Raw genomic sequence first — 26117 nt, forward strand, 5'->3', positions numbered from 1 at the left:
AGACAGAAAACAGGGAATGGTTAGCTGATTTATTTGACATCTGTCATGACCAAGAGTTAGCATCGATCGTGAAGTGCAGCCAAGCATTTTGAGAACCTCCGGATAATTGGGAAGAGTCAACATGGTTTCATTAAAGGAAATCTTTCTTTAATCAGTTTCATTAATGCTGCCTCACAACACCAGGGACCCAGGTTCACTCTCGGGCGACTGTCTGTGTGGAGTTTGCACATTCTCCCTGTGTCTGTGTGGGTTTCCGCTGGGTGCTCCGGTTTCCTCCCACAGTCCAAAGATGTGCAGGCTGGGTGGATCGTCCATGCTAAATTGCCCATAGTGACCAGGGATTTGCAGGCCAGGTGGATTAGCTGTAGGAAATGCAGGGTTACGGGGTCAGGGAGTGGGTCTGAGTGGGATACTCTTCAGAGGGTTGGTGTGGACTCAATGCGCCGAATGACCTGTTTCCACACTGTGGGGATTCTATGATTCTACGGACTGTAGCACAATGTAAACTGGCCTATTCCTATCCATTATGCTCAGTGTGGTAATGGGGACTGTGTGTGTGTGCATCCATCGTGACGTTTCTATAATTTATTTACGAAGACACTCCGTTTATTTCAAAGTCAGGAGCTGATAAGTTCCTCATTAATAATCGCCAAAGACATTCTGTTTCTGAGGGTACCAGGCTTGCAACCAATAAGAGAGGCCTTTAAATCTCACAACTCAGCATGTTATTACATTCCAAATATCAGGAGGCTACTGGCCTTGACGTTTCTACAGGTCCCAAGAGATAGAGAACACAATGCGCTGAGGCAAGCTGCTTATCTGAGAAAATTAAGGCGATGATTCATCCAGCGTCTCTCTGTCAACATCCAAATAAAAGTGAGGACATCTGCAACTATGCAGAAGCAAATGCAGACTCCACGTGTTCTAACCCCAGCAATATTGTATAGTGAAAGGGTCAGGAAGTGCTTTCCCAGTCACTTTCTTTCACAACTCAGCTCAACGCGGTGCCTGCTGTCCTGGTTTCTCACCGTCCACTCACATCATTGGGAACTGAGGTTGGTAGACAGAGCGCCTCACTGGTCCTTGAGGTAGAAGCCTCAGCTTCATTCCCAGTACTGGACTGAATCCAAGTGTGACCTTGACACTCTAGAAGTGTCAAGTCTTGTCTCGACAGTGAGACTTTGCTGTGTTAACGGCACTACACCAATGCACCTCGAGTTACAATTTCCTGTCACAGCCGGAAGCCAGGGTTTACAATCGGTCCAATTTGCGTGAAAAAGCGCCAAGAAAAAGTGTTGGAGAGACTCAGCAGGTCTGCCAGCATCTGTGGAGAGAAGTCAGAGTGAACGTTTCACAATGTAACTCTTCATCAGAATTAACTTCACTCCATTCTGATGAGGAGACGCTAAACCTGAAAAGTTCACTCTGCTTTATCTTCACCAGATGCTGCCAGACCTGCTGAGTCTCTCCAGCAATTTCCCTTGTTGTTTCTGATTTCCAGTTTCGACAGTTCTCTTGGGTTTTCTTCCGATTGGATGAAAATGTAGACAAATGGCTTGTTGATTGGGTTGGGACCGAAAGCAGTTGGGAGCATGCCTCATCTGGTCCTATCGATTGTAAGCCCATTGCAGGAGAAAGTGAGGACTGCAAATGCTGGAGAATAGAGCTGAGAGTGTAATGCTGGAAAACACAGCAGCTCAGGCAGCATCTGAGCAGCAGGAGAATCGCCATTTCAGGACAAGCACCCTTTAGCCTCAAACACTGATTCTCCTGCTCCTCGGGAGCTGCCTGAGCTGCTGTATTTTTCCAGCACCACACTCTTGATTATGCTTTTCCTCAGTCTGACCCAGACTCAGTTCAATGGTGGCTGCATTGGGGAATCACACCTCTACAGAACAGGCCTGAGCGGGCGACTGGCAAGTAACTCTCACACCACACAACTGCCAGCTGATGGCCATCTCCAACAAGGCAGAACCTCATCATCATCATTCCTGGACATTCCATAGCATTACCACCATGGATGGGTAGCACGGTGGCTCAAGAGTTAGCACTGCTGCCTCACAGCGCCAGGGACCCGGGTTCGATTCCAGCCTCGGCTGACTGTCTGTGTGGTTTGCACATTCTCCCCGTGTCTGCGTGGGTTTCCTCCGGGTGCTCCGGTTTCCTCCCACAGTCCAAAGTTTGTACAAGTTAGGTGTATTGGCCATGCTAAACTGTCCCGTAGTGTCCGGGGATATGTAGGATAGGTGTGATAGCCATGGGAAATGCTGGGTTAGGGGGATGGGTCTGGATGCGATGCTCTTCGGAGGGTCATTGTGAACCCATTGGACAAATGGTCTGTTTCCACACTGTAGAAAATTCCGGGAATCGCTGATATCAACCTCTGGGTGATTACCATTGGTTAGAAACCGATCTGGGCAATAAATACCCTGGCTACAACAGCGGGTCATGGACTGGGAATTCTGTGTCTAGTAATTCACCTCCTGACTCCCTGTCACCATCTCCAAGTTGCAAGTCAGGGGTGTGATGGAATAATCTCCACTTGCCAGCAACACACTGAGAAACCCTATACATCCAGAGGTAAGTACTCATTTCAACACCAGTGTCCTGCATCACTCTGTACAGACACAACAGTGTATACCGTCCACAAGAACTCCTGCAGCGACTCATCAGGGCTCCTTTAGTTCGCGTTTTGCAAATCCGCAGCCTTTACCATCCAGAAGAGCAAGGGCAGCAGGTATGTGGGAACTCCGTCACCCCTAAGTTCATCCCAAGCTGGAACTTAATCACTATTCATTCAGCATTACCTTCTGCAGCTCCCTCCCTATCAGCATTGACAATGTTCTGACAACATACTGACGGCAGAGGTTCAAAGCAACTCACCACCAACAGCAATTAGTGACGAACATTCACCCAGGCCTCATGGGTGAACAATAGTATGTCAGATCAAGGAGAATAGGAGGCTGGTTAAAGGTGGGAACTGTTAGTTAAGGATGGCATTTGTGCAGTAGTTAGAGATGACTCTTGGTTCAGGAGACCAGAGCATGGAATCAGTTTGGGTGGGGCTGAGGAAAAGACTTAGTGGTGGGAGTGGTCTGCAGGCCACCCCCTGAGCTGTGGCCATTATGTGGGACAAACCATGGAAGAAAGAAAATTACATGCTTGTGATAAAGGGACGGTAATAGTTGCAGGTGACTTTAATCTCCATACCGAGTGGAAAAGTCAGATTGGCTGTAGTGTGAGGATCATAGAATGCTTTCAATAGAGTTTCTTAGACCATAGCCTTTTGAAATACACCAGAGACCAGGATAGCTTAGGCTGGCTGTTGAGATTAGAGTGGTGCTGGTAAAGTACAGCAGATCACGCAGCATCCGAGAAGCATGAAAAACGACGTTTCGGGCAAAAGTCCTTTATCAGGAATTCCTGATGATGGGCTTTTGCCCGAAACACCGATTTTCCTGTTCCTCGGATGCTGCCTGATCTGCTGTACTTTTCCAGCACCACTCTAACTTGCCTCTAATCTCCAGCATCTGCAGTACCCACTTTCGCTTAGTTAGGCTGGCTGTTGTCCATTGTGACACAATTTATGAATTACCTGAGAGGAGAGGCACCCCTACGTTCCGGCAACATCAAAATGAATGAATCTTACAACCAGTTTGAGAGAGAGAAGGCTGGGTCTGAGGCTGGTTTTGTAAGTGATGATAATGGCAACTCAGTGTGCATGAAAACTGAGCTCGGTGAAGTGAGCTAGCATTCTAGGCTAAAGGATAGATCACAAATGGCAGAGAGATTAGGAAATATTTCAGAACCCTCCGAATAAATATATTCTGACGATGAAGAAAAATCCTAAACCTGAGGGCCCACCAACCATAGTTAACTAGCAAAGTTAGGGAAAGCACACAATTTTAAAAACGAATTAACTGTGCAATGATGAGTGGCAGGTTAGATGATTAGTAAGAGTTTAAAGAACAATGAAGGAAAAAGTTAGCAAGTGGAAGAAGTTAGAGTATGAAAAGAAACGAAATAGGAATGTAACAATGTATAGCAAGATGATCCATGGTCCTATTAAGACATTATAGAGTTATACAACATGGAAATGGACCTTTCGGCCCAACTCCTCCATGTTGTCTAGGTTTCTTAAACTGAACCAGTCCCACTTGGCTCATATCACTCTGAACCTTTCTGATCCATGTACCTATCTCCACCACCTCCTCTGGCAGCTTTTTCCATACCTCTGCACCACCCTCTGTATGAAAAGGTTACCCCTCTGGACCCTTTTGAATCTTTCCCCTCTCAGCTTAAACCTATGCCCTCTGTTTTTGCACTCCCCACCCTGGGGAAAAGGCTATTCACCCTCTCCATGCCCTTCATGATTTTATGAACCTCTATAAGATCACCCTTCAGCCTCCTTAGGCTCCTGGGAAAACCTTATCACTTATCCTTCTAATACAGGATACCATTTTTCCAATCAAAGTCGACTTGCCGATGAGTCAGCACTCATGCGGTGTAAAGTGTTGTTCCCCTTTACTCTGGTGTTCTTATGAATTATCCTGATTGAGTGAAAAGCTTGGTCAAAATGTACCCTGTCTTCTGCAATATTCGAGCTCTACACCAGCAAACACTTATTTGCCCTATTTGAATTGAAAATGCTGGTGAAGATTATCATCCCCAGAGGCAAATGAAATCTTCCCGGGCTTACCCCGATAAATGTTTGCCCCCAGGGTCTGTGTGGAATGCAAACCCCTTTGAAAATCTGGCTGAGTGCCTCAAATAAGCTGCGGTCCAGAGTAGTTGGAAATAGATTCACTTCCAGCTCCATTACCCACCAACATCACAGGCCGTTTGTCCACATGACGCTCCTGATCAGAGGCCTTCCATTTCCCAACAGAAAAGCTGGCAACAGGCTCCGAATGTTTCTTCTGGAGGTGTGCCTGGTGTTGGGCAAGGCAAGCATTTATTGTCCATCCTTAGTCACTGTGCGAAGGTGGTTGGTTGACCTTCTCTGAGCACTGTTGTCCACGTGTTGAACATTCGTCCACAGTGCTGCCAGAGAGACCCCGGATCTTTGTCCGTTGGCAGTGTATGGAGATGGCATGTCATGTACTGGTGACCTTGGAGGTACTGGGGGGGGGTCTCCTGTTTGCTTGGAAGTAAGGCAACTGTGACCACAGTACTGCTGTTCATTTTTGTCCAACCCCTGATGATGATCCATGTTTCCTTGTGTTGACGACAATGCTGTTCAGGCTATCCCAAAGCCTCATTGGTTAGCCGTGCACTCTGTGAGATGGCTGCACATACAGGGTTAGCTTGGATTGCTGGTTTGTGATGCAGAATGATGCCAACAGCGGGGGTTCAATTCCCACGTCAGCTCAGGTTACCATGAAGGACTCTCCTTCTCAACCCCTGCCCTCATCTGAGGCGTGGTGACCCTTGGGTTAAAGCAGCATCAGTCGACACTCATGAAGGAACAACCGTACCGTCTGTAGGGTTATGGTGACTTTGCCTTTTTGTACCAGTGAGAGATTCCTATCACTTCAGTTACCTGGGAGAATGGCTCAAGGACATAAAGGTGGTTGTTTGCTGTTGCACTAGATTAAAATACAAAGGCTTTTATCTATTTTGAGTATTATACAATCATGGGGACCCCCCACCCCCTTGTGATTTACAGTTAATGCATTAGCTTTTTGAAGTCACTGTTGCAATGTCGGTGATGAATTAGATCCTTCTACAAACTAAGGAAGCTGCATGCAACATCACAGTGAATTCCCGGTGGGAATATTACTGGGCTAGGAATCCAGATTATAGACTCATGCTCTGAGGACAAGCCTCCACAGCAACCGACAGAATTTAAGTGGGATTAATGATTCTGCAATATAAGCCAATTTCCATATTCGTTGTACAAACCCATCTGCTTCACTTAGGTCATAGAAATGTACAGCATGGAAACAGGCCCTTCGGTCCAACTCAACCAGATATCCTAACCTAATTTAGTCCCATTTGCCAGCATTTGACCCATATCCCTCCAAACTCTTCCTATTCATATACCCATCCAGATGCCTTTTAAATGTTGCAATAGTACCAGCCTCCAGCACTTCCCCTGGCAGCTTATTCCATACATGCACCATCCTCTACGTGATAATGTTGGCACTTAGGTCCCTTTTAAATCTTTCCCCTTTCAACTTAAATCCATGCCCTGTAGGTTTGGACTCCCCTACCCTGTGTAAAAGAAAATACCATGACTTCACACCCATCAGTGTCACAGACCCTTGACTATCCAACAGGCCATACACAGTTTCGGGCCAGCAAGTGACGGGCAGTATTTTTACCAGCAGTGCTCACATCTGGGAAATGAGGGTTTAAAATAGGGTCATAAAGTTGCATGGTTTCACCTCTCATGACATTTTTTGATGTTCCCAGTCTGTTGTATTTTATTTAGAATACGCTTCACTTATTTTCCTACCACCTGATGAAGGGGCGTCGCTCCGAAAGCTAGTGCTTTCAATTAAACCTGTTGGACTATAACCTGGTGTTGTGATTTTTAACTTACTCTCTCTGCAAAACAGGAGTGACTTACCCAGGAAAAATCAAAGGGATTTTAAAAACGAATGAGAAATGATCTTTTCCAGACTTCAATTTAAATTGGTGGAAACTTGGGACTCGAACTGCATTTGCTTAGCAAGTTGATTACTTTTGACAAGACAGATCCTGAGTGTCTTGAGGCATTTAAAGTTGTCGAAGGATTTGAGTTAATGGAGCAACTACTTTTGCTCATGGCCGGAGCGGGGGGAAACCCAGAAGTAGGGAGTATGCTCCACATAGTAAAGACCAGACTGTTTTGGGAGACAAATTAGGAAGCAGTTTTCTCAACCAATGGGAAGTGAATGTCTGGTACTGACTCCCACCCCTACCCAACCTTACGAAAACAAGGCAGTGTGTAAAAGATCCAGGAATCTACTCCACAGATTGATCTTTCCTGCTGACTCTCCAACAAACAACTAAGTTACGGTGGAGATCAGTTGCTCGGTACAATGGACCGGAGGGTCCGACTGGCTTGTTCTCTATGTGCAAGTCGGGTCTGAATGTAAGAAGAGTTGAGAACACAGCGTTCTGTTGTGTACGTGTCTGAACATGACAGAATGCTGCAGCTATGAGTGGCTTCAGTGCTGACGTGCCCATGGTGTTTTCTGTTGCCAGTGTTGTGGCACTGCCAGGGTGGGTGGGTGGGTGTGTGTGGAAGATCTTCAGAACGCGGCTTTGTGATGTCCTCTTATCTCTCAGTAACTGGTCGGCTGGATAACCAGTTAAACATTGATATTCCTGCTGAAATGTCGGCACGGTTCCAAAATGACATTGGCGTAAGATGTTAGTGTGCTTGTGTGTGTGTATTACTGGGCTAAGCTGCAGTTTGAGTCAGATATAGTCTAATTTAAAAGAAACCCCTGGTTCCATCTTGGAGTTGGAGTTGTTTGTGGAACCAAGTTTCGTTGAGGTTGCTCTCACTCAGCAAGTCGTTGTCCTAACGCCAACACAAGCCGGGAGAGAGACACCTCCCCTTCTCTGGGAGCCATGGGTTTCTGCTTGGGAGGCGCTAACCTAATCCAGAGAAAGGTCAGCTTCAGCATCCCTCTGTTTGCTCCTGAATATCGAACTTGGAAAAATCGCTCAACATCCAAACACCAGTTCATACTTGCCTTTTTTTTATCATGATGTTTCTCTCTCTCTTCCCAAAAAGGCAGCTGTGCATTTACACTGAATGTTTTGTAACCCTGGGACAGTCCAAAGCACCTTACAGCAAGTGAACGGACTTTTGTGTCATCACTGCTTTTAAAAACGGCAACCTTATTTTCAAGATTAGCGTCCGTAAACAGCTTTGTCAAGGTAATGTTGCTTCAGTCGCACTGCTCGCTCATTACACACCAATGGTGGTTAAACCATCAGGGAGGGGTCACCGCACTGTTGATGAAGGGAAAGGTTCAATCCCCACACTGTTGGTATCCCTGTGTATAGCAAACAAACTGAGCAGCCAACTGAGCTTTGTAACAGTAATGAGGTCATCTGTTTTAGTGATGGTGGATTGGAGACATGTATTTTGAGGGGGTGCTGTACTGCCTGTGGTGCATGTTTCAGATGAGACACTTTGAAAGTGCTTCCCTGTCGCTGCGTGGCCTGAAGGGACACCATCCGGTCCAGGTGAAAGTGCTGCAAATCTTCGCTTTTGAAACAAACCCATCAACCGGAATCAAACCTCTGCCTACAGTCACGCGATGCGCCCTTTTTAAGTTGTTCAGTCAGTCGGAATCAGTGCCCAGAAGGTATTGATGTTCCTTGTTAAAAAATAAAAGCACCGGCAAATATTGGCTTATCTGTTACTGGCTCAACTGAGTCATCTCTTATTTGTAAAGCTCGGTTTGGCATGTTGTCCATTTGTACATTGATATGACGCCTGATTGTAAACCTCACTGATGAGGGTCTTGGTGCTGCATTGGAGATTGGAAGGTGCACTGTCTTTGAGTCTGAGTACTGAATTGTGGAGACTCCCACCCAGCAGTAAACAGTGCCAATGTACGCTGTTTTTTAATTGTTTTATGGGATGTGTCCATCACAGTCAAAGCCACTATTCATGGGGTGGCACGGTGGCACAGTGGTTAGCACTGCTGCCTCACAGCGCCAGGGACCTGGGTTCAATTCCCGCCTCAGGCGACCGACTGTGTGGAGTTTGCACGTTCTCCCCGTGTCTGCGTGGGTTTCCTCCGGGTGCTCCGGTTTCCTCCCACAGTCCAAAGACGTGCGGGTCAGGTGAATTGGCCATGCTAAATTGCCCGTAGTGTTAGGTAAGGGGTATATGTGGGTTGCGCTTCAGCGGGTCGGTGTGGACTCGTTGGGCCGAAGGGCCTGTTTCCACCCTGTAAGTAATCTAATCTAATTACCCAGTCCCCGGGTTTCCTGGGGAAGCCAGTGATGAGCTCTATTCTTGAGCTGCCACAGTCTGACTTGTGGGTTCTGGGGAGACAGAAGGTGAGTTACTCGCCATGTAGTTCCCAGCCTCTGACCTGCTTTGGGGCCACCGTATCAAGATGGCTGGTCAAGGTAACTAACAGCCATGACCTACTGCCTCAGACACGATGAGCCATTCAAAGGTGTTGCCCAGGAGCTTTATAAAATGAAATCTGACGCTCATTAAGGCATCAGATCAGAGGAACCAAAACTTGCCTGAAGAGGTGTGTTTACTGAAAGGATAAAAGCGAGGCAGAGAGGGAGGTTTGGCGGTCAGGGCCTAGGGAACTAAAGCAGCACTGATGGAGCGGTTAAGGTCAAGGGGCAGGACTTTGAGGAGTGCAGATGCCTCGGAGGGTTGTATAATCTGAGGAGATTTTATAGTTAGGGAGGAACAGGACATGGAGTGTTTGGGAAATCAGAATGAATGTTTTAACATCAAGCCTTCGGTTGACCAGCAAGCCAGAATGAGTGAGCAAGCACAGGGTCGGTAAGGAACCAGAACTTGATGCAAGTTAGGGCCTTGGCAGCTCAGGCTTGGAGAAGCTCCACATGGCAGAAGGTAGAGTGCAGGAGATCAGCCAGAATGTGTTGGAATAGTCAGATCCGAAGGGAAGGGGCAAAGGTGTGGGTGAGTTCTACAGCAGCAGTTCAGCTGAGACAGGGCAAAGACTGAGGTGAGTTAGGAAGCACGAGATCTCATGGAATACAGGGAGAACTAACCATTTGGATACAGAACTGGCTCAAAGGTAGAAGACAGAGGGTGGTGGTGGAGGGTTGTTTTTCAGACTGGAGGCTTGTGACCAGTGGAGTGCCACAAGGATCGGTGCTGGGACCTCTACTTTTTGTCATTTACATAAATGATTTGGATGTGAGCATAAGAGGTACAGTTAGTAAGTTTGCAGATGACACCAAAATTGGAGGTGTAGTGAACAGCGAAGAGGGTTACCTCAGATTATGACAGGATGGGCCAGTGGGCTGAGAAGTGGCAGATGGAGTTTAATTCAAATAAATGCGAGGTGCTGCATTTTGGGAAAGCAAATCTTAGCGGGATTTATACACTTAATGGTAAGGTCCGAGGGAGTGTTGCTGACCAAAGAGACCTTGGAGTGCAGGTTCATAGCTCCTTGAGAGTGGAATTGCAGGTAGATAGGATAGTGAAGAAGGCATCCCATATTCCCAATTCCTTCGTCTCTGCCGCATCTGCTCCCAGGAGGACCAGTTCCAACACCGCACAGCCCAGATGGCCTCCTTCTTCAAGGACCGCAGATTCCCCCCAAACGTGGTCGACGATGCCCTCCACCGCATCTCCTCCACTTCCGGCTCCTCCGCCCTTGAGCCCCGCTCCTCCAACCGCCACCAAGACAGAACCCCACTGGTTCTCACCTACCACCCCACCAACCTCCGTATACAGCGTATCATCCGCCGTCATTTCCACCACCTCCAAACGGACCCCACCACCAGGGATATATTTCCCTCCCCTCCCCTATCAGCGTTCCGCAAAGACCACTCCCTTCGTGACTCCCTCGTGAGGTCCACACCCCCCCCACCAACCCAACCTCCACTCCCGGCACCTTCCCCTTCAACCGCAGGAAATGTAAAACTTGCGCCCACACCTCCTCCCTTATTTCTCTCCAAGGCCCCAAGGGATCCTTCCATATCCGCCACAAGTTCACCTGTACCTCCACACACATCATCTATTGCATCCGCTGCACCCGATGTGGCCTCCTCTACATTGGGGAGACGGGCCGCTTACTTGCGGAACGCTTCAGAGAACACCTCAGGTACGCCCGGACCAACCAACCCAACCACCCCGTGGCTCAACACTTTAACTCTCCCTCCCACTCCACCGAGGACATGCAGGTCCTTGGACTCCTCCACCGGCAAAACATAACAACACGACGGTTGGAGGAAGAACGCCTCATCTTCCGCCTGGGAACCCTCCAACCACAAGGAATGAACTCGGATTTCTCCAATTTCCTCATTTTCCCCCCCTCCCACCTTGTCTCAGTCGGTTCCCTCAACTCAGCACCGCCCTCCTAACCTGCAATCCTCTTCCTGACCTCTCCGCCCCCACCCCACTCCGGCCTATCACCCTCACCTTGACCTCCTTCCACCTATCACATCTCCATCGCCCCTCCCCCAAGTCCCTCCTCCCTACCTTTTATCTTAACCTGCCTGCCACCCTCTCCTCATTCCTGATGAAGGGCTTATGCCCGAAACGTCGAATTTCCTATTCCTTGGATGCTGCCTGACCTGCTGTGCTTTAACCAGCAACACATTTTCACTAGTGAAGAAGGCGTTTGGTATGGTTTCCTTTATTGGTCAGAGTATTGAGTACAGGAGTTGGGAGGTCATGTTGCGGCTGTACAGGACATTGGTTAGGCTACTGTTGGAATATTGCATGCAATTCTAGTCTCCTTCCTATCGGAAAGATGTTGTGAAACTTGAAAGGGTTCAGAAAAGATTTAAAAGGATGTTGCCAGGGTTGGAGGATCTGAGCTACAGGGAGAGGCTGAACAGGCTGGGACTGTTTTCCCTGGAGCGTCAGAGACTGAGGGGTGACCTTATGGAGGTTTACAAAATTAGAGGGGCATGGGTAGGATAAATAGACAAAATCTTTTCTCTGGGGTTAGGGAGTCCAGAACTAGAGGGCATAGGTTTAAAGTGAGAGGGGAAAGATATAAAAGAGACCAAAGGGGCAACTTTTACATGCAGAGGGTGGTACGTGTAAAGAATGAGCTGCCAGAGGATGTGGTGAAGGCTGGTACAATTGCAGCATTTAAGAGGCATTTGGATGGACATATGAATAGGAAGGGTTTGGAGGGATATGGGCCAGGCCTGGTAGGTGGGACTAGATTGGATTGGGATATCTGGTTGGCATGGACGGGTTGGACATGTTTCTATGACTCTCAGAAGGTTGTGAACTGACTCATGCAGACAGTTACCTGGGAAAGGGGTGAAATTGGAAGGCAGGAGGCTGGAAGAACACAGCAAGCCAGGCAATACCAAGAGGTGCATAAGTCAAGATTCAGGTGTAACCCTTCCTCAGGACTTGCGGTGGGTGTGGGGGGAGATGCATATAAAGGGGGGTGAGAAGGGCAGGGTGGCAAAGTAGGGATAGGTGAAGGCAGGTAGAGGGTACGACTAGGTTGGTCAATGGGAGGGTTGAATCCGGTTGGTAGCAGGGAGCATTGGCATGGAGGGGGAATGGCTGGGAGGTGAGTCAGGGGATGGGGAGGGAGGTTATTTGAAATTGGAGAACTCAATGTTGAGTCCTCTGGGCTGTAGGGTGCCCAGGTGGCAGATCAGATGTTGTTCCTCCAATAGGAGCAGTGGTAGCTAGGGAACAGGGATTGAAAGCAGTCCGTTCAGGCTTCCTAATGTTGAAACGGAGGGATTTCTGCGCATCCACTAGTGCATATTCAGAGAATCCTTCTGACCATGTAGCGACCTTGAGGCAACCAAGAGAGAGTGAGGTAGAGGTGGGTGCTGTTAGTGTACATGTGAAAACCAAAGCCTTGTCTGACCGTGAGGTTGCACGTAGACAGGAAATAGCAGGGAACAGTAATAGATTATATTAGATTAGATTACTTACAGTGTGGAAACAGGCCCTTCGGCCCAACAAGTCCACACCGACCCGCCGAAGCGCAACCCACCCATACCCCTCCATTTACCCCTTACCTAACACTACGGGCAATTTAGCATGGCCAATTCAACCGACCTGCACATCTTTGGACTCTGGGAGGAAATCGGAGCACCAGGAGGAAACCCACACAGACACGGGCAGAACGTGCAAACTCCACACAGTCAGTCGCCTGAGTCGGGAATTGAACCCGGGTCTCAGGCGATGTGAGGCAGCAGTGCTAACCACTGGGCCACCGTGCCACCCACTAGTTAGTTAGTTAGAATTGCTTCAGAACCGTGGCATGAGTCCAAGTCTGATTGGAGGGATTCAGTTCAGTGAAGCTGGAAAAAGATTTGGGAAGTGACAAAGCTTTCAAGAACTTTGAAGAGGAAACTGAAGTTTGGTGACTAGATGGTATTTTTGGAAAGTAGAGGGTTGATGGTGACCAACTTTAGGGAGACTGTGAGGAGGACAACATAGAATCCAAAAGGACATTGACAAGTTGATGGAGTGGGTGGCTAGGTGGCAGATGAGGTTTAATGCAGAGAAATGCGGCAGTTTGGGAAGAACATTGAAAGACAGTATAAATTGGGGGTTATGATTTGGAGATGTCGGTGTTGGATTGGGGTGGACAAAGTTAAAAATCACACAACCCCCAGGTTATAGTCCAACAGGTTTAATTGGAAGTACACCAGCTTTCAGAGCGTCCGAAAGCAAGTGTGCTTCCAATTAAACCTGTTGGACTACAACGTGGTGTGTGTGATTTTTAAATTTGGGGTGTAATTCTAAAAAAGTGTGCATGAGCAGAGGGGGCGTGTGTGTGTGTGCGGGGGCGCACAGATCATTGAAAATGGGGTAGGAGAGGTGGAGAGAGAAGATAATAAGGCATGCAGTGTTCTCAGCTTTATTCATGGAGCATAGACCACCAGAGCAAGGAGGTGATGTTGAACTGGTTAGACCTTAGCTGGAGTACTGGGTACATTTGTGGGTGCCATGTTAAAGGGAAGATGTAAATGCGTTGGAGAGGGTCCAGAAGCGATTTACAAGAATGGCTCTAGCAGTGAGGAACTGCAGTTGGGATGGTAGGTTAAAGAGATTGGGACTGTTTTCTTGGAGGCAAGGAGGCTGAGAGGAGATTTGATAGAGGATGTTACAGTCACGAGTGGGCTGGTTAGAATCAACAGGAAGAAGCTGTTCTTGCTCCTAAGAAAAAAATAATGAGAGCACGTGGATGAAGTTCAAATAAAGCAGGAGTGATGAGGAAAAAGAACAATTCCCACAGAGTATGGAATGCACTGCCTATGAATGTGGTATGGGCAGGTTCAGTTGAGGCATTCAAGGGGGCTTAGGATAATTACTTGGATGGAAGTGGTGTGCTAGGATACTGGGGGGAGAAAGCAGGAAGTATAGACTAAGGAAGGCACAATGGTTTCCTCCCTCACTGTAACAATTGTGTAATCCTGAGAGCGGGACCTCCTGTATGTTGCTAGTAGCAATGGTAATGTCATTGAGTGTCAAGGGGAGATCACTGGATTCTGTCTGTAGGAGATGGTCATTGCCTGGCACTTTTGTGCTGGGAGTATTTTTCAATTGTCACCCCAAGTCTGGATATCATCCAAGTCTGCAAATGGACAGGCGATCTGAAATGTCTGCAGAGTTGTAAGTGTTGAACGTTGTGTAGTCAGCAAGCATCCCCACCTCTGACCTTCGGAAGGTCATAGATGAAGCAGCTGGTTGGGGCTGGGACACTATCCTGAGGAACTCCTGCAGGGATGCCCTGGAGCGGAGACGATTGATATCCAACAACCACAGCCACCTTCTGATGTACTGGGAATAACTCCAACCAGTGGAGAGTTTGTTCCTGGATTCTCACTGACTGGAGTTTTGCTGGGTTTCGTAGATTTCACATTCGGTCAGATATTATATTGTCATGTTACCAAACTGAGAGTACCTCGTTTTGACCCAGGGTCACTAGGCTCGCTATGTTGATATTACTTTCTGTCCACAGACCCCACCAGACCTGCAGGGTTTCTCCAGCACTTCCAGATTTTGTCTCAGGTCTTCAGCATCCGCAATTTTACTTCGGTCTTCCTCTTGGTAATCCAGTTGATGAAGGATAATAATTTCATGCAGGGCAATGGGAATTGGCTCCGCTTTCACCATCCTCTCGGGCAGCGCGATCCAGGCCACGGCAACTCACCAGAGTGGAGAGTGTGTGGAAATGTCTGTGCTCATTCAGTTTGTCTGCGTTTCTTTGCAGATCGAGGAAGGGAGTAAGGCAGCTGCCGTAGGCAAACTCCAAGTTGGGGACGAGATGGTCGGCATCAACGATGTGATCCTCACCGGCTACAGACAGGAGGCGATCTGCCTTGTGAAAGGCTCTCACCGGACTCTGAAGCTAGTGGTGAGAAGGTGAGGCACTAAGCAAAATCGCATGGCTGTAACCTTGACTGTTACCTTGGCAACGGAGCTTTGTGTCCATGTTCCAGAGGTGGCTGATCCACTTAGAACATTACAATGTAGTACAGGCCCTTCAGCCCTCGATGTTGCCCTGTGGATCCAAACTGAAGCTCATCCACACCTACACCATTCCATTCTCCTCCACCTGTTTATCCATTGACCATTTAAATGCCCTTAAAGTTGGCGAGTCTACTACTATTGCAGGCGGTGCATTCCACGCCCCGACTACTCTAAATAAAGAAGCTACCTCTGACATCTGTCCTGTATCTATGTCACCTCATTGTAGCCATCACCATCTGAGGAAATAGGCTCCCACTGTCCACCTATCTAATCTTCTGATCATCTTGTATGCCTCTATTAAGTTACCTCTTAACCTCCTCCTTTCTCAAGGTGCTCAGCCTTTCCTCATCACACCTTTCCTCATCACACCTTCCCTCCATACCAGGCAACATCCTAGTCAATCTCCTCTGGACCCTTTCCAACGTTTCAAGGCATGAGCTCTTGCAAATGTACACAGTAGGCCAGGCAGCATCCGGGAAGAGAGAGAGAAAGGTCAGGTTCATAAACATAAACTTAGTTCTCGAGTTTGGGCCCAGCGTTTGATGTTCCTTTCACAATCGTGAGTGGCACTTTGCATCCCAAAATAGACCAAGTATCATTTCCCTGTTTCCGGAACGTCCGTTCTCCTGTCAGCCGATTTCCTCCCTGTGACATGCCGACATGGTGGAAAGCCGTGACTCATGATGACACGGCGCAGCTGTGGTCGGGCTGGGGATGTTCTCCTGACAGCAGAGAAGGTTCCGGAGGGAGATTCGAGGGAGGCTTTCAGCACTATGAACGGTTCGAGTAAACAAGGACAGCTCGAGGGTCAGTGACCTGAGGGTGTGGGTTCTTGGGTAGAAGAAAGCAGAAAGGGATAAGGAAGAGTGCTGCATTTTAACACAGTGAACTGTTATAGTGCACTGTCTGTAAGGTTGGCGGAAGCAGATTCTATAGTAGCACTGAAAAGGCAAGTGTGCAGGGCTACAGGGAGAGAACGGGGTGGGTCAGGCTATTTAGTGAGCACTTTCAGACCACGATGGAGTGAATATATTTCCTCTGTGCTGCAGGATTCCATTAGCTTGCTGTAAAATTAACAATCTGTACTCAGTGGCCCATATCTTGTTAGAGTCACAGAGATATACAGCACAGGAAAAGACCCTTCAGTCCAACTCATTCATGCTGACCACATATCCTCCATTAATCTAGTCCCATTTGCCAACACCAACACCCGGCCCGTATCCCTCTAAACCCTTCCTGTTCATATACCCATCCATATACCTTTTTAAATGCTGTTATTGTACTGGCCTCCACCACTTCCTCTGGCAGCTCATTCCATATACAGAGGAACCTCGATTATCCGAATGAGCTGGGCTGGCAGTATTTTGTTTGGATAATTGATTATTTGGTTAATTGATTCGATGCTTCTCCTCTGGGGCTTGGAGTTTTCTGAAGTTTCCTTTTCTCTCGCTCTGTCTCAGGGTTTGTTTCTGAACAGACGCACACTTGTGTGTAAGGGACCTGCAGCATTGGTAAAGTCTCAAAATTGCATACACACACACACACACATACAAACACACACGTACACAAACGCACGCACCTTTTTACTGTAAGTTTTTGACAATTTTCACCTCTGCCCTGTACAGGGCAATTTTGGAGAGATTATCTGGGGAAGTGAGGAGGAAGGGGGGGAGGTTTAGGGTACACCCCTGTGTAGAACTCCAAGGAAAGTGTGGGGAGAGACAGAGAGGGTGGGAGGTCAGCCATTTGGAGATGGTGCCTGGGCTCCCATCGATGTCCAGGACTGTTCTCAGCAGCATTTCAGTAAGCCGCATTCACTTTTAATCAAAAGACGCGACCAGTCGGGACTTTGAGATCATCTTCGGATAATCCGAAATTCGGATAATCGAGGTTCATCTGTACAGGCATCACCCTCTGTGTGAAAATGTCCCTTAAGTCCCTTTTAAATCTTTCACCTCTCACCTTAATCCTATGCCGTCTATGTCTGGACCCTCCACAACCAAACCAAGTAAAAGACCTTGTCTATTTCTCCTATCCATGCCCCTTGTGATTTTATAACCCACTATAAGGTCCACCCCTCAGCCTCCAATGCTCCAGGGAAAACAGTCCCAGCCTGTTCAGCCTCTCCCTATAAATCAAACCCTCCAATCCCGGCAAGCCAGTAATCAACAAATAGTGCCAAGTACTCTGCACTTCCCTTTGCCTCGGAGGCTGTATCTGTTTTTTTTTCCCTCCTCCTGGAAGTTGGAAGTGTTTAGAAATTCCAGGGGATTTGGGATCGATTATCTGTACATGAACAAAGCATAGAAGAGTTCTTACTAGACTGTGAAGAGTCGAAACCAGGTTAACATAGTTAATTCAATGTCAAAGCAGGCACTGATACCAAAATAAAGAGAGAAGGGAGAGAGAGAGAATCAAAATGATGATCAGAATAAGATAGAGGAAAAAGATTTTAAAAGAGAAACGAATATTATCAACTTTTTTTTAAAAATCCCCAAAAGTAATTAAAATATGAGGAAATGAGATCTCACACTTGTAAAATTTAGTTCATAAAATACTAGAATTCCTGTAGTGTGGGAGCAGGCCATTCGACCCATCGAGTCCATACTGATCTTCTGAAGAGCACCCACCAACCCCTTCCCTATCACTCTGCGTTTCCCCGGCCTGCACATCCTCTGGACACTACGTGGCAATGTAGCACGGCCAATTCACCTGACTTGCTCATCTTTGGACTGTGGGAGGAAAACAGAGCAGGAGGAAACCTCTGCAGATGCAGGGAGAATGTGCACACTCCACGTAGACAGTCGCCTGAGTGTGGAATCGAACCCACATCCCTGCCGCTGTGAGGCAGCCATGCTAACCACTGAGCCATCCCCTCGGTGCAGGTTTTGCATTTGTTAATTTTTAATGTGTTGCTGGAATGTGTATTTTGTCAAATTCCTGGTGAATTTGGAGGTTAGTGTGTAAGTGCAGTAGCTTTATGTCTTCCATAAACATCAACAGCACACCTTAGTGCGATGCTGTTACTTGTATATCTTCTGCAAGAGCTATCAATCTTGGATATTCCATTGTGCACAAGTGAATACTCAATAGCATACTGCTGATGCATTCTTTAAGAATGGTACTTCCAGGAAAATCTGACCCTGAATTAACTGTTGGGGACAGTCACTTTTATTCAGATGTAAATTGTTCTGCTTTGTAGTTAAACATAGGTGTGTAGTTAAATTTGTGACAATCCAGACTTCATGGTCCAACTTGTTCTGCTTCTTAAGAAACAATGTGAAAGCAGTATTTGCTGCCTGACTCCCTGTTTGAATGTGTGGGACCATAGGAAGTTCCATTTGTTGGTTTTCTAGATACAGGCTGACCCTGTCATGACAAGTTACAGGAACTGCACAGTTCAAAATAAGCAATTTAAATGACTTTGAGCCCTTTGGATTATCCTCAGTGGGAGAAACACTGTGCGGGGCTTAAAGTGTCATAGGAGTCCCTGTCGTATATTGCAAAGGCTGAGCATAGAATCCCGACAGTGTGGATTCAACAAGTCCACACCGACCCTCCAAAGAGACCCACCCAGACCCATTCTCCATTACTCTACTTTTACCCCTAACCTACACTATGGGCAATTTAGCATGGCCAATTCACCTGATCTGCTGCGCATCTTTGGATTGTTCGGAGGAAACACACACAGACACAGGGAGAATGTGCAAACTCCACACAGACAGATGCCCGAGGCTGGAATTGAACCCGGGTCCCTGGCACTGTGAGGCAGCAGCACTAACCACTGAGCCACCATGCCGTCCTTACCGCATCTAGTAAAGTTGCTATTTGTAGTGGGAGATGTAACAATAGTCGCTCAATATTGGCTGCCTGTAGAGATTCCACTCAGTACAATGCATTGTCTCATTCCTTCTGGTCGCGGGCTCGAACCCTGCTCCAGAGAATTTAGCACATGGCATTCCCGTGCAGCACTGGGGGATTGCTGCACTGCTGGAGGAGTCAAACTTCAGACGAAACCTTCAACCGAAGCTTGTCACCGCTCTGTGGGTGGATGTGGAATATCCCATAATACTCCTTCAGAGAAGAGCGGGTGAGTTCCTCCTGGTTGGAAGGACAGGATTTATCACCCCATCAAAATCATGGAAAAGGGCTATCTGACCGTGACCTCGCTGCTGTCTGTGTGAGCTTGCGGTGCTCAAATGGACGGCTGTGTTTCCGACAGTACAGCCGCGACTCTGTTTCAGTTGCACTTGGCCAGCTGCGGAGTAGGTTTGGGATGTTGGGCAATCCGGAAGGGTGCTACGTCAATGCAGGTTGCCCTTGCTAGCTGTCGCAGCAGAGCGGTGATTCTGAAAGCATGCCGTTGTCTGAAGCAGGATTCAGGTTCCCAGTCAGACCCAGTGCCAAGGTTACTGGTTACATGTCCTCTTTCCGTTCCCATTGAGCACTTATTCATGGCTCACCTTTGGATTGTTAATCATTCATGGCTGGCAGTTGAACTGCTGCTGCTCCTGTGAGGCGGAACAGATCCCGAACGCAGCTCTCAATATTTTATCACTTTGTTGGAGCCCAAAGAAAGCCTTCCCAACTCTGGTTTCACATTGCGATGGTGTGTTTCCGATCTGTGGTAAGTAGCGAACAATTCCATAAAGGCATCCAGCTATGCCTTTGACAGAGATCCACTGTTCCTTCAGCGTCGGTGGGATGGAGTCCTGTGGCTCCCAGAGCAATGCGAGCTCCTTTGTCACTCAGACTGCAGCAGCTTCAGAGTAAGGCCTAGCCACTGCTGCCTAAGGGCAACCAGGGGATGGCCAAGAAATCTCACTGATGCCCACATCCTGAAAACCTTTCTTGCAGAAAAAGCCCCAATCTGATTCTGTCCCATATTTCTTCAGAAGTTCACTCAGTAGGATCGCTTTTGTGCATTTATTTTGAACCAGTTGTTTTGCCTCAGAGAGTGGTGCAAGTCTCAGCCAGAGACAGCATACGAGGCCAAAACATGGGGTGTTTTGAAGAAGGAGTTATCGTCATAGAGGTGTACCCACAGAAACAGACCGTTTGGTCTTATTCATCCATGCTGACCAGATATCGTAACCTAATCTAGTCCCATTTGCCAGCATTTGGCCCCTATCCCTCCAAACCCTTCCTATTCATATACCCATCCAGATGCCTTTTAAATGCTGTAATTGTACCAGCCTCCACCACTTCCTCTTGCGGCTCATTCCATACACATACCACCCTCTATGTTTACTTCACATTCTCCACTCAGCGTAGCTTCCATCGTGCTTGTTAACGTATCTTTTCTTAAAGAAGAGTCCCGCAAGCGACCACCTTGGATGGTTCTGCATCTGCAGGAACAGTCCTGTCTCCCCACCTTGTGGATGGAGTGCGATGCTGTCCAAAAAGGGCATTGTCAACTGGGGTAGGATGATCTCTGAGTGCCTCGCACTTATCAGGAACACGATCGCCAATATTCAGGACATGGGGTTGGTCATCTGCCTCATCAGCCTGGACCAGGAGAAGGTCTTTGACAGGATATCACATATGTGCATGAGGGCTGTCCTGTCCAATATGGGCTTTGGGGAGGGAATCCGAAATTGGATCACAGCAACAGTATGTGATGGATGGCAGTTATAGGAAGGGGGAAAGTCTCAGATACAGTCACATAGATGTGTTAACTCCAGGAAGGGTAAGAGAGGTAGGCACCTAGGGCAGGAGTCTTTTGTGGATACACACATTTCAAACAGGTATGCTGTTTTGGAAAATGTAGGGGTGATTGATTCTCAGGGAAACGGAGCACGAGCAATCAATTTCTGGTATTGAGACTGGCTCTAATGCAACGAGGGGTACGTCAGCTTCCAAGAGATCGATTGTGTTAGGGGATTCTGTAGTCCGAGGAACAGACAAACGTTTCTGTGGCCAACAGAGAAAACTCAGAATGGTGTGTTGCTTCCCTGGTGCCAGGATCAAGGATGTCGCGGAGAGGGTGCAGAATGTTCTCACAGGGGAGAGGGGCCAGCAGGGGGTCATTGTCCACATTGGAACCAGCAATATAGGAAGGGAAGAGGTTGAGATTCTAAAGGGAGATTACAGAGAGTTAGGCAGAAATTTAAAAAGCAGTTCCTCAAGGGTAGTAGTATTTGGATTACTCCCAGTGCTACGAGTAGCGAGGGCAGGACTAGGAGGACAGAGCAGATGAATGCATGGCTGAAGAGCTGGTGTATGGGAGAAGGATTCACATTTTTGGATCATTGGAATCTCTTTTGGGGTAGAAGTGACCTGTACAAGAAGGACGGTTTGCACCTAAATTGGAAGGGGACTAATATACTGGCAGGGAAATTTGCTAGAACTGCTCGGGTGTATTTAAACTAGTAAGGTGGGGGTGGTGGTGGTGGTGGTGGGACTCAGGGAGATAGTGAGGAAAGAGATCAATCTAAGACTGGTACAGTTGAGAACAGAAGTGAGTCAAACAATCAGGGCAGGCAGCGACAAGGTAAGACTAATAAATTAAACTGCTTTTATTTCAATGCAAAGGGCCTAACAGGGAAGGCAGATGAACTCAGGGCATGGTTAGGAACATGGGACTGGGATATCATAACAATTGCAGAAACATGGCTCAGGGATGGGCAGGACTGGCAGCTTAATGTTCCAGGATACAAATGCTACAGGAAGGATAGAAAGGGAGGCAAGAGAGGAGGGGGAGTGGCATTTTTGATAAGGGATAGCATTACAGCTGTGCTGAGGGAGAATATTCCTAGAAATACATCCAGGGAAGTTATTTAGGTGGAATTGAGAAATAAGAAAGGGATGATCACCTTATTGGGATTGTATTATAGTCAGAGGGAAATTGAGAAACAAACTTGTAAGGAGATCTCAGCTATCTGTAAGAATAAGAAATTTTAACTTTCCAAACATCGACTGGGACTGCCATAGTGTTAAGGGTTTAGATGGAGAGTAATTTCTTAAGTGTGTACAAGACAACTTCCTGATTCAGTATGTGGATGTACCTACTAGGGAAGGTGCAAAACTTGACCTACTCTTGGGAAATAAGGCAGGGCAGGTGACTGAGGTGTCAGTGAGGGAGCACTTTGGGGCCAGCGACCATAATTCTATGAGATTTAAAATCGTGATGGAAAAGGATAGACCAGATCTAAAAGGTGAAGTTCTAAATTGGAGGAGGGCTAATTTCGACGGTATTAGGCAAGAACTTTTGAAAGCTGATTGGAGGCAGATGTTCGCAGGTAAAGGGACGGCTGGAAAATGGGAAGCCTTCAGAAATGAGATAACAAAAATCCAGAGAAAGTATATTCCTGTTAGGGTGAAAGGAAAGGCTGGTAGGTATAGGGAATGCTGGATGACTAAAGAAATTGAGGGTTTGGTTAAGAAAAAGAAGGAAGCACATGTAAGGTATAGACAGGATAGATCAAGTGAATCCTTCGAAGAGTATAAAGGCAGTAGGAGTTAACTTAAGAGGGAAATCAGGAGGGAAAAACGGGGACATGAGATAGCTTTGGCAAATAGAATTAAGGAGAATCCAAAGGGTTTTTACAAATATATTAAGAACAAAAGGGTAACTAGGGAGAGAATAGGGCCCCTCAAAGATCAGCTGGGCGGGCTTTGAGCCACAGAAAATAGGGGAGATACTAAACAAATATTTTGTATCAGTATTTACTGTGGAAAAGGATATGGAAGATATAGACTGTAGGGAAATAGATGGTGACATCTTGCAAAATGTCCAGATTACAGAGGAGGAAGTGCTGGATGTCTTGAAACGGGTAAAGGTGGATAAATCCCCAGGACCTGATCAGGTGTACCCGAGATATTTCTGTGATATCACAGATATAACTTCTGTGGGAAGCTAGAGAAGTGATTGCTGGGCCTCTTACTGAGATATTTGTATCATCGATAGTCACAGGTGAGGTGCCGGAAGACTGGAGGTTGGCAAACGTGGTGCCACTGTTTAAGAAGGATGGTAATGACAAGCCAGGGAACTATAGACCAGTGAGCCTGACATTGGTGGTGGGCAGGTTGTTGGAGGGAATCCTGAGGGACAGGATGTACATGTATTTGGAAAGGCAAAGACTGATTAAGGATAGTCAACATGGCTTTGTGCGTGGGAAATCATGCCTCACAAACTTGATTGAGTTTTTTGAAGAAGTAACAAAGAGATTGATGAGGGCAGAGCGGTAGATGTGATCTATATGGACTTCAGTAAGGCGTTCGACAAGGTTCCTCATGGGAGACTGATTAGCAAGGTTAGATCTCACGGAATACAGGGAGAACTAGCCATTTGGATACAGAACTGGCTCAAAGGTAGAAGACAGAGGGTGGTGGTGAAGGGTTGTTTTTCAGACTGGAGGCCTGTGACCAGTGGAGTGCCACAAGGATCGGTGCTGGGCCCTCTACGTTTTGTCATTTACATAAATGATTTGGATGTGAGCTGAAGAGGTACAGTTAGTAAGTTTGCAGATGACACCAAAATTGGAGGTGTAGTGGACAGCGAAGAGGGTTACCTCAGATTATGACAGGATGGGCCAATGGGCTGAGAAGTGGTAGATGGAGTTTAATTCAGATATATGTGAGGTGCTGCATTTTGGGAAAGCAAATCTTAGCAGGACTTATACACTTAATGGTAAGGTCCTAGGGAGTGTTGTTGAGCAAAGAGACCTTGGAGTGCAGGTTCATAGCTCCTTGAAAGTGGAGTCGCAGGTAGATATGATAGTGAAGAAGGTGTTTAGCATGGTTTCCTTTCTTGGTCAGAGTATTGAGTACAGGAGTTGGGAGGTCATGTTGCGGCTGTACAGGACATTGGTTAGGCCACTGTTGGAATATTGTGTGCAATTCTGGTCTCCTTCCTATCGGAAAGTCGTTGTGAAACTTGAAAGGGTTCAGAAAAGATTTACAAGGATGTTGCCAGGGTTGGAGGATTTGAGCTATAGGGAGAGGCTGAACAGGCTGGAGCTGTTTTTCCTGGAGCATCAGAGGCTGAGGGGTGACCTTACAGAGGTTTACAAAATTATGAGGGACATGGATAGGATAAATAGGTGGGGTGTCCAGAACTAGAGGGCATAGGTTTAGGGTGAGAGGGGAAAAATATAAAAGAGACCTAAGGGGCAACCTTTTCATGCAGAGAGTGGTATGTGTATGGAATGAGCTGCCAGAGGATGTGGTGGAGGCTGGTACCATTGGAACATTTAAAAGGCATTCGGATGGGTATGTGAATAGGAAGGGTTTGGAGGGATATGGGCCAGGTGCTGGCAGGTGGGACTAGATTGGGCTGGGATATCTGGTTGGCATGGATGGGTTGGACCAAAGGGTCTGTTTCCATGCTGTACATCTCTATGACTCTATGGCCAACAGTTTGTGCAGTCTCAATCCTTGGGTGGGAATCAGAAAGCTTCCTGAGCAGATCTGAAGTCGGGCAGGACTGCCCCCTCTCTCCTGCCTTGCTGGTGTGTTGTAATAGAGTCTTTTGCAGAGTCTATCAGGAAGGATGCAAACTTGAGAGAGGTGACTATTCCAGGCAGCAGAGGCCTGTACGTCAAAGCCTCCCTGTACATGGGTGATGTCATTGAGGATTGATCCATTATCTCCTTTACCATCAAGGCAGATTACCTCAAAGTGCTGTGGATATGGTTTGCAGGGACCGGGGCATGTGCCCAAACCAGGGAGGAGTGAATCACCAAGGTGAGGGAGGAACTGGGCAGATGGCAGCACCTTGCCCTCTCCATTGCCAGTAAAAACCTGGTCTTCAGGTGTGAGGCACTCTGTTGGTCTGGTGCATTCCCCAAACCTGTGCCACTACAGTCAGCCAAGCCATCTTCCACTTCATCTGAAGGTCAACGATGGACCGTGTCCACAGGGATACCATGTACAAAACTCTGGATAAGGGGAAGAAAGACGTATCCAACACCGCCCTCCTCCTGATGACCACTTTTGTGTGCAGCTGCATCAAACTGTGCATCAGCCCTCAGTATGCAAACACCAAGTGTCACTATATAACGAGGTTCTACTGTTCCCTGTGTTATAAAGGATGGAGCTGGCCTGTTGCTGTGGAATGCTCCGAGTAATTGGACTGTTCCATATCCTCAGTCCCTTGTAGAGAAATATGTGAAGGCTGACGACCAGTCCATCAGGAAGTGGTCAGCTCAAAGGGTCCTGGAGACCCTGCAGGCAAAGGAGATGGTGGATCCTGTCGGGTGATTCCCTGAGCGGACTGTCAAAGTCATTCGGCAGAATGCCTCATCACCAAAACTTTCCAACAAGCACCAACACGTATTTTGGCTGGTGGGGAGAAGGCCACTATCTATTAGAACCTTCATGTATGCTTTACTATCGAACGCAGCCCTCAACGTCTCTTCACCAGCACAGCCGCTGTCACACATCTCCTTCTAGAATGTGCCTTCTTGTCGAGATTCATCCCAAGCAGCTCCGTGAGCCAGGACTCTGCTCTAAGGCTGTTCCCCAGGACGTGCACGCAGACAAACATCGACTGCGCCTAGAGGATCACCAACTCTGTGAAAGACACGCTTTGGCTTTTCAAAACGAGGAGTTCATCTCCACTGAGTGTTGCAGACCGGCACACTCCAAGGTCAAGGCCGATGTGCTGAGGGATGCACTGAAGCTTGGGACAGCTGCCATCAGGGTGCAGTGGGGAAAGATCACAGTCTGAGAGACTTCTGCCAAAATATAACGAGGGTCCGACCAGTTCTCTGACCCCACCCCACATTCTCCCATTGCCTGAAAAAGTATGAAAATATTCTTCTTGCATGAATTATAAATGCCTTTCTTTCTGCAACAATATAGTAGCTCTTTGGGATTTGAGACTCTGATGTGTCATTTGTGCTTCTGTTTTAACTCTGCAAGGACTCTATGGAACAGCTTGAGAATGCTTTGAATGTACTTATAGACAGTTTTTAGGAATGAAGTCCAGTATATTTTTGCAATAAAAGAAAAATGTTGTCCAAATATCGAT

General features: G+C 47.4%; 1 protein-coding gene across 6 annotated transcripts in view; it reads left to right on the plus strand.

The window, feature by feature from the left end:
• Positions 1 to 26117, plus strand: part of shroom2a (shroom family member 2a) — a 219124-nt gene that overhangs the window by 88883 nt on the left and 104124 nt on the right. For 2 of the 6 annotated variants that reach the window (XM_060833403.1, XM_060833407.1), the window contains exon 2: positions 14883 to 15034. In XM_060833403.1, the coding sequence (XP_060689386.1) occupies positions 14883 to 15034 (152 nt within the window). Of the gene's footprint in view, positions 1 to 7024; positions 7115 to 7542; positions 7609 to 7732; positions 7879 to 14882; positions 15035 to 26117 lie in introns of those variants that run through there. The other 4 variants (XM_060833408.1, XM_060833404.1, XM_060833406.1 and 1 more) reach the window with 4 other exon arrangements.

Source organism: Hemiscyllium ocellatum, chromosome 12 (genome assembly GCF_020745735.1).
Source record: "Hemiscyllium ocellatum isolate sHemOce1 chromosome 12, sHemOce1.pat.X.cur, whole genome shotgun sequence".
NCBI classification, from domain to species: domain Eukaryota; kingdom Metazoa; phylum Chordata; class Chondrichthyes; order Orectolobiformes; family Hemiscylliidae; genus Hemiscyllium; species Hemiscyllium ocellatum.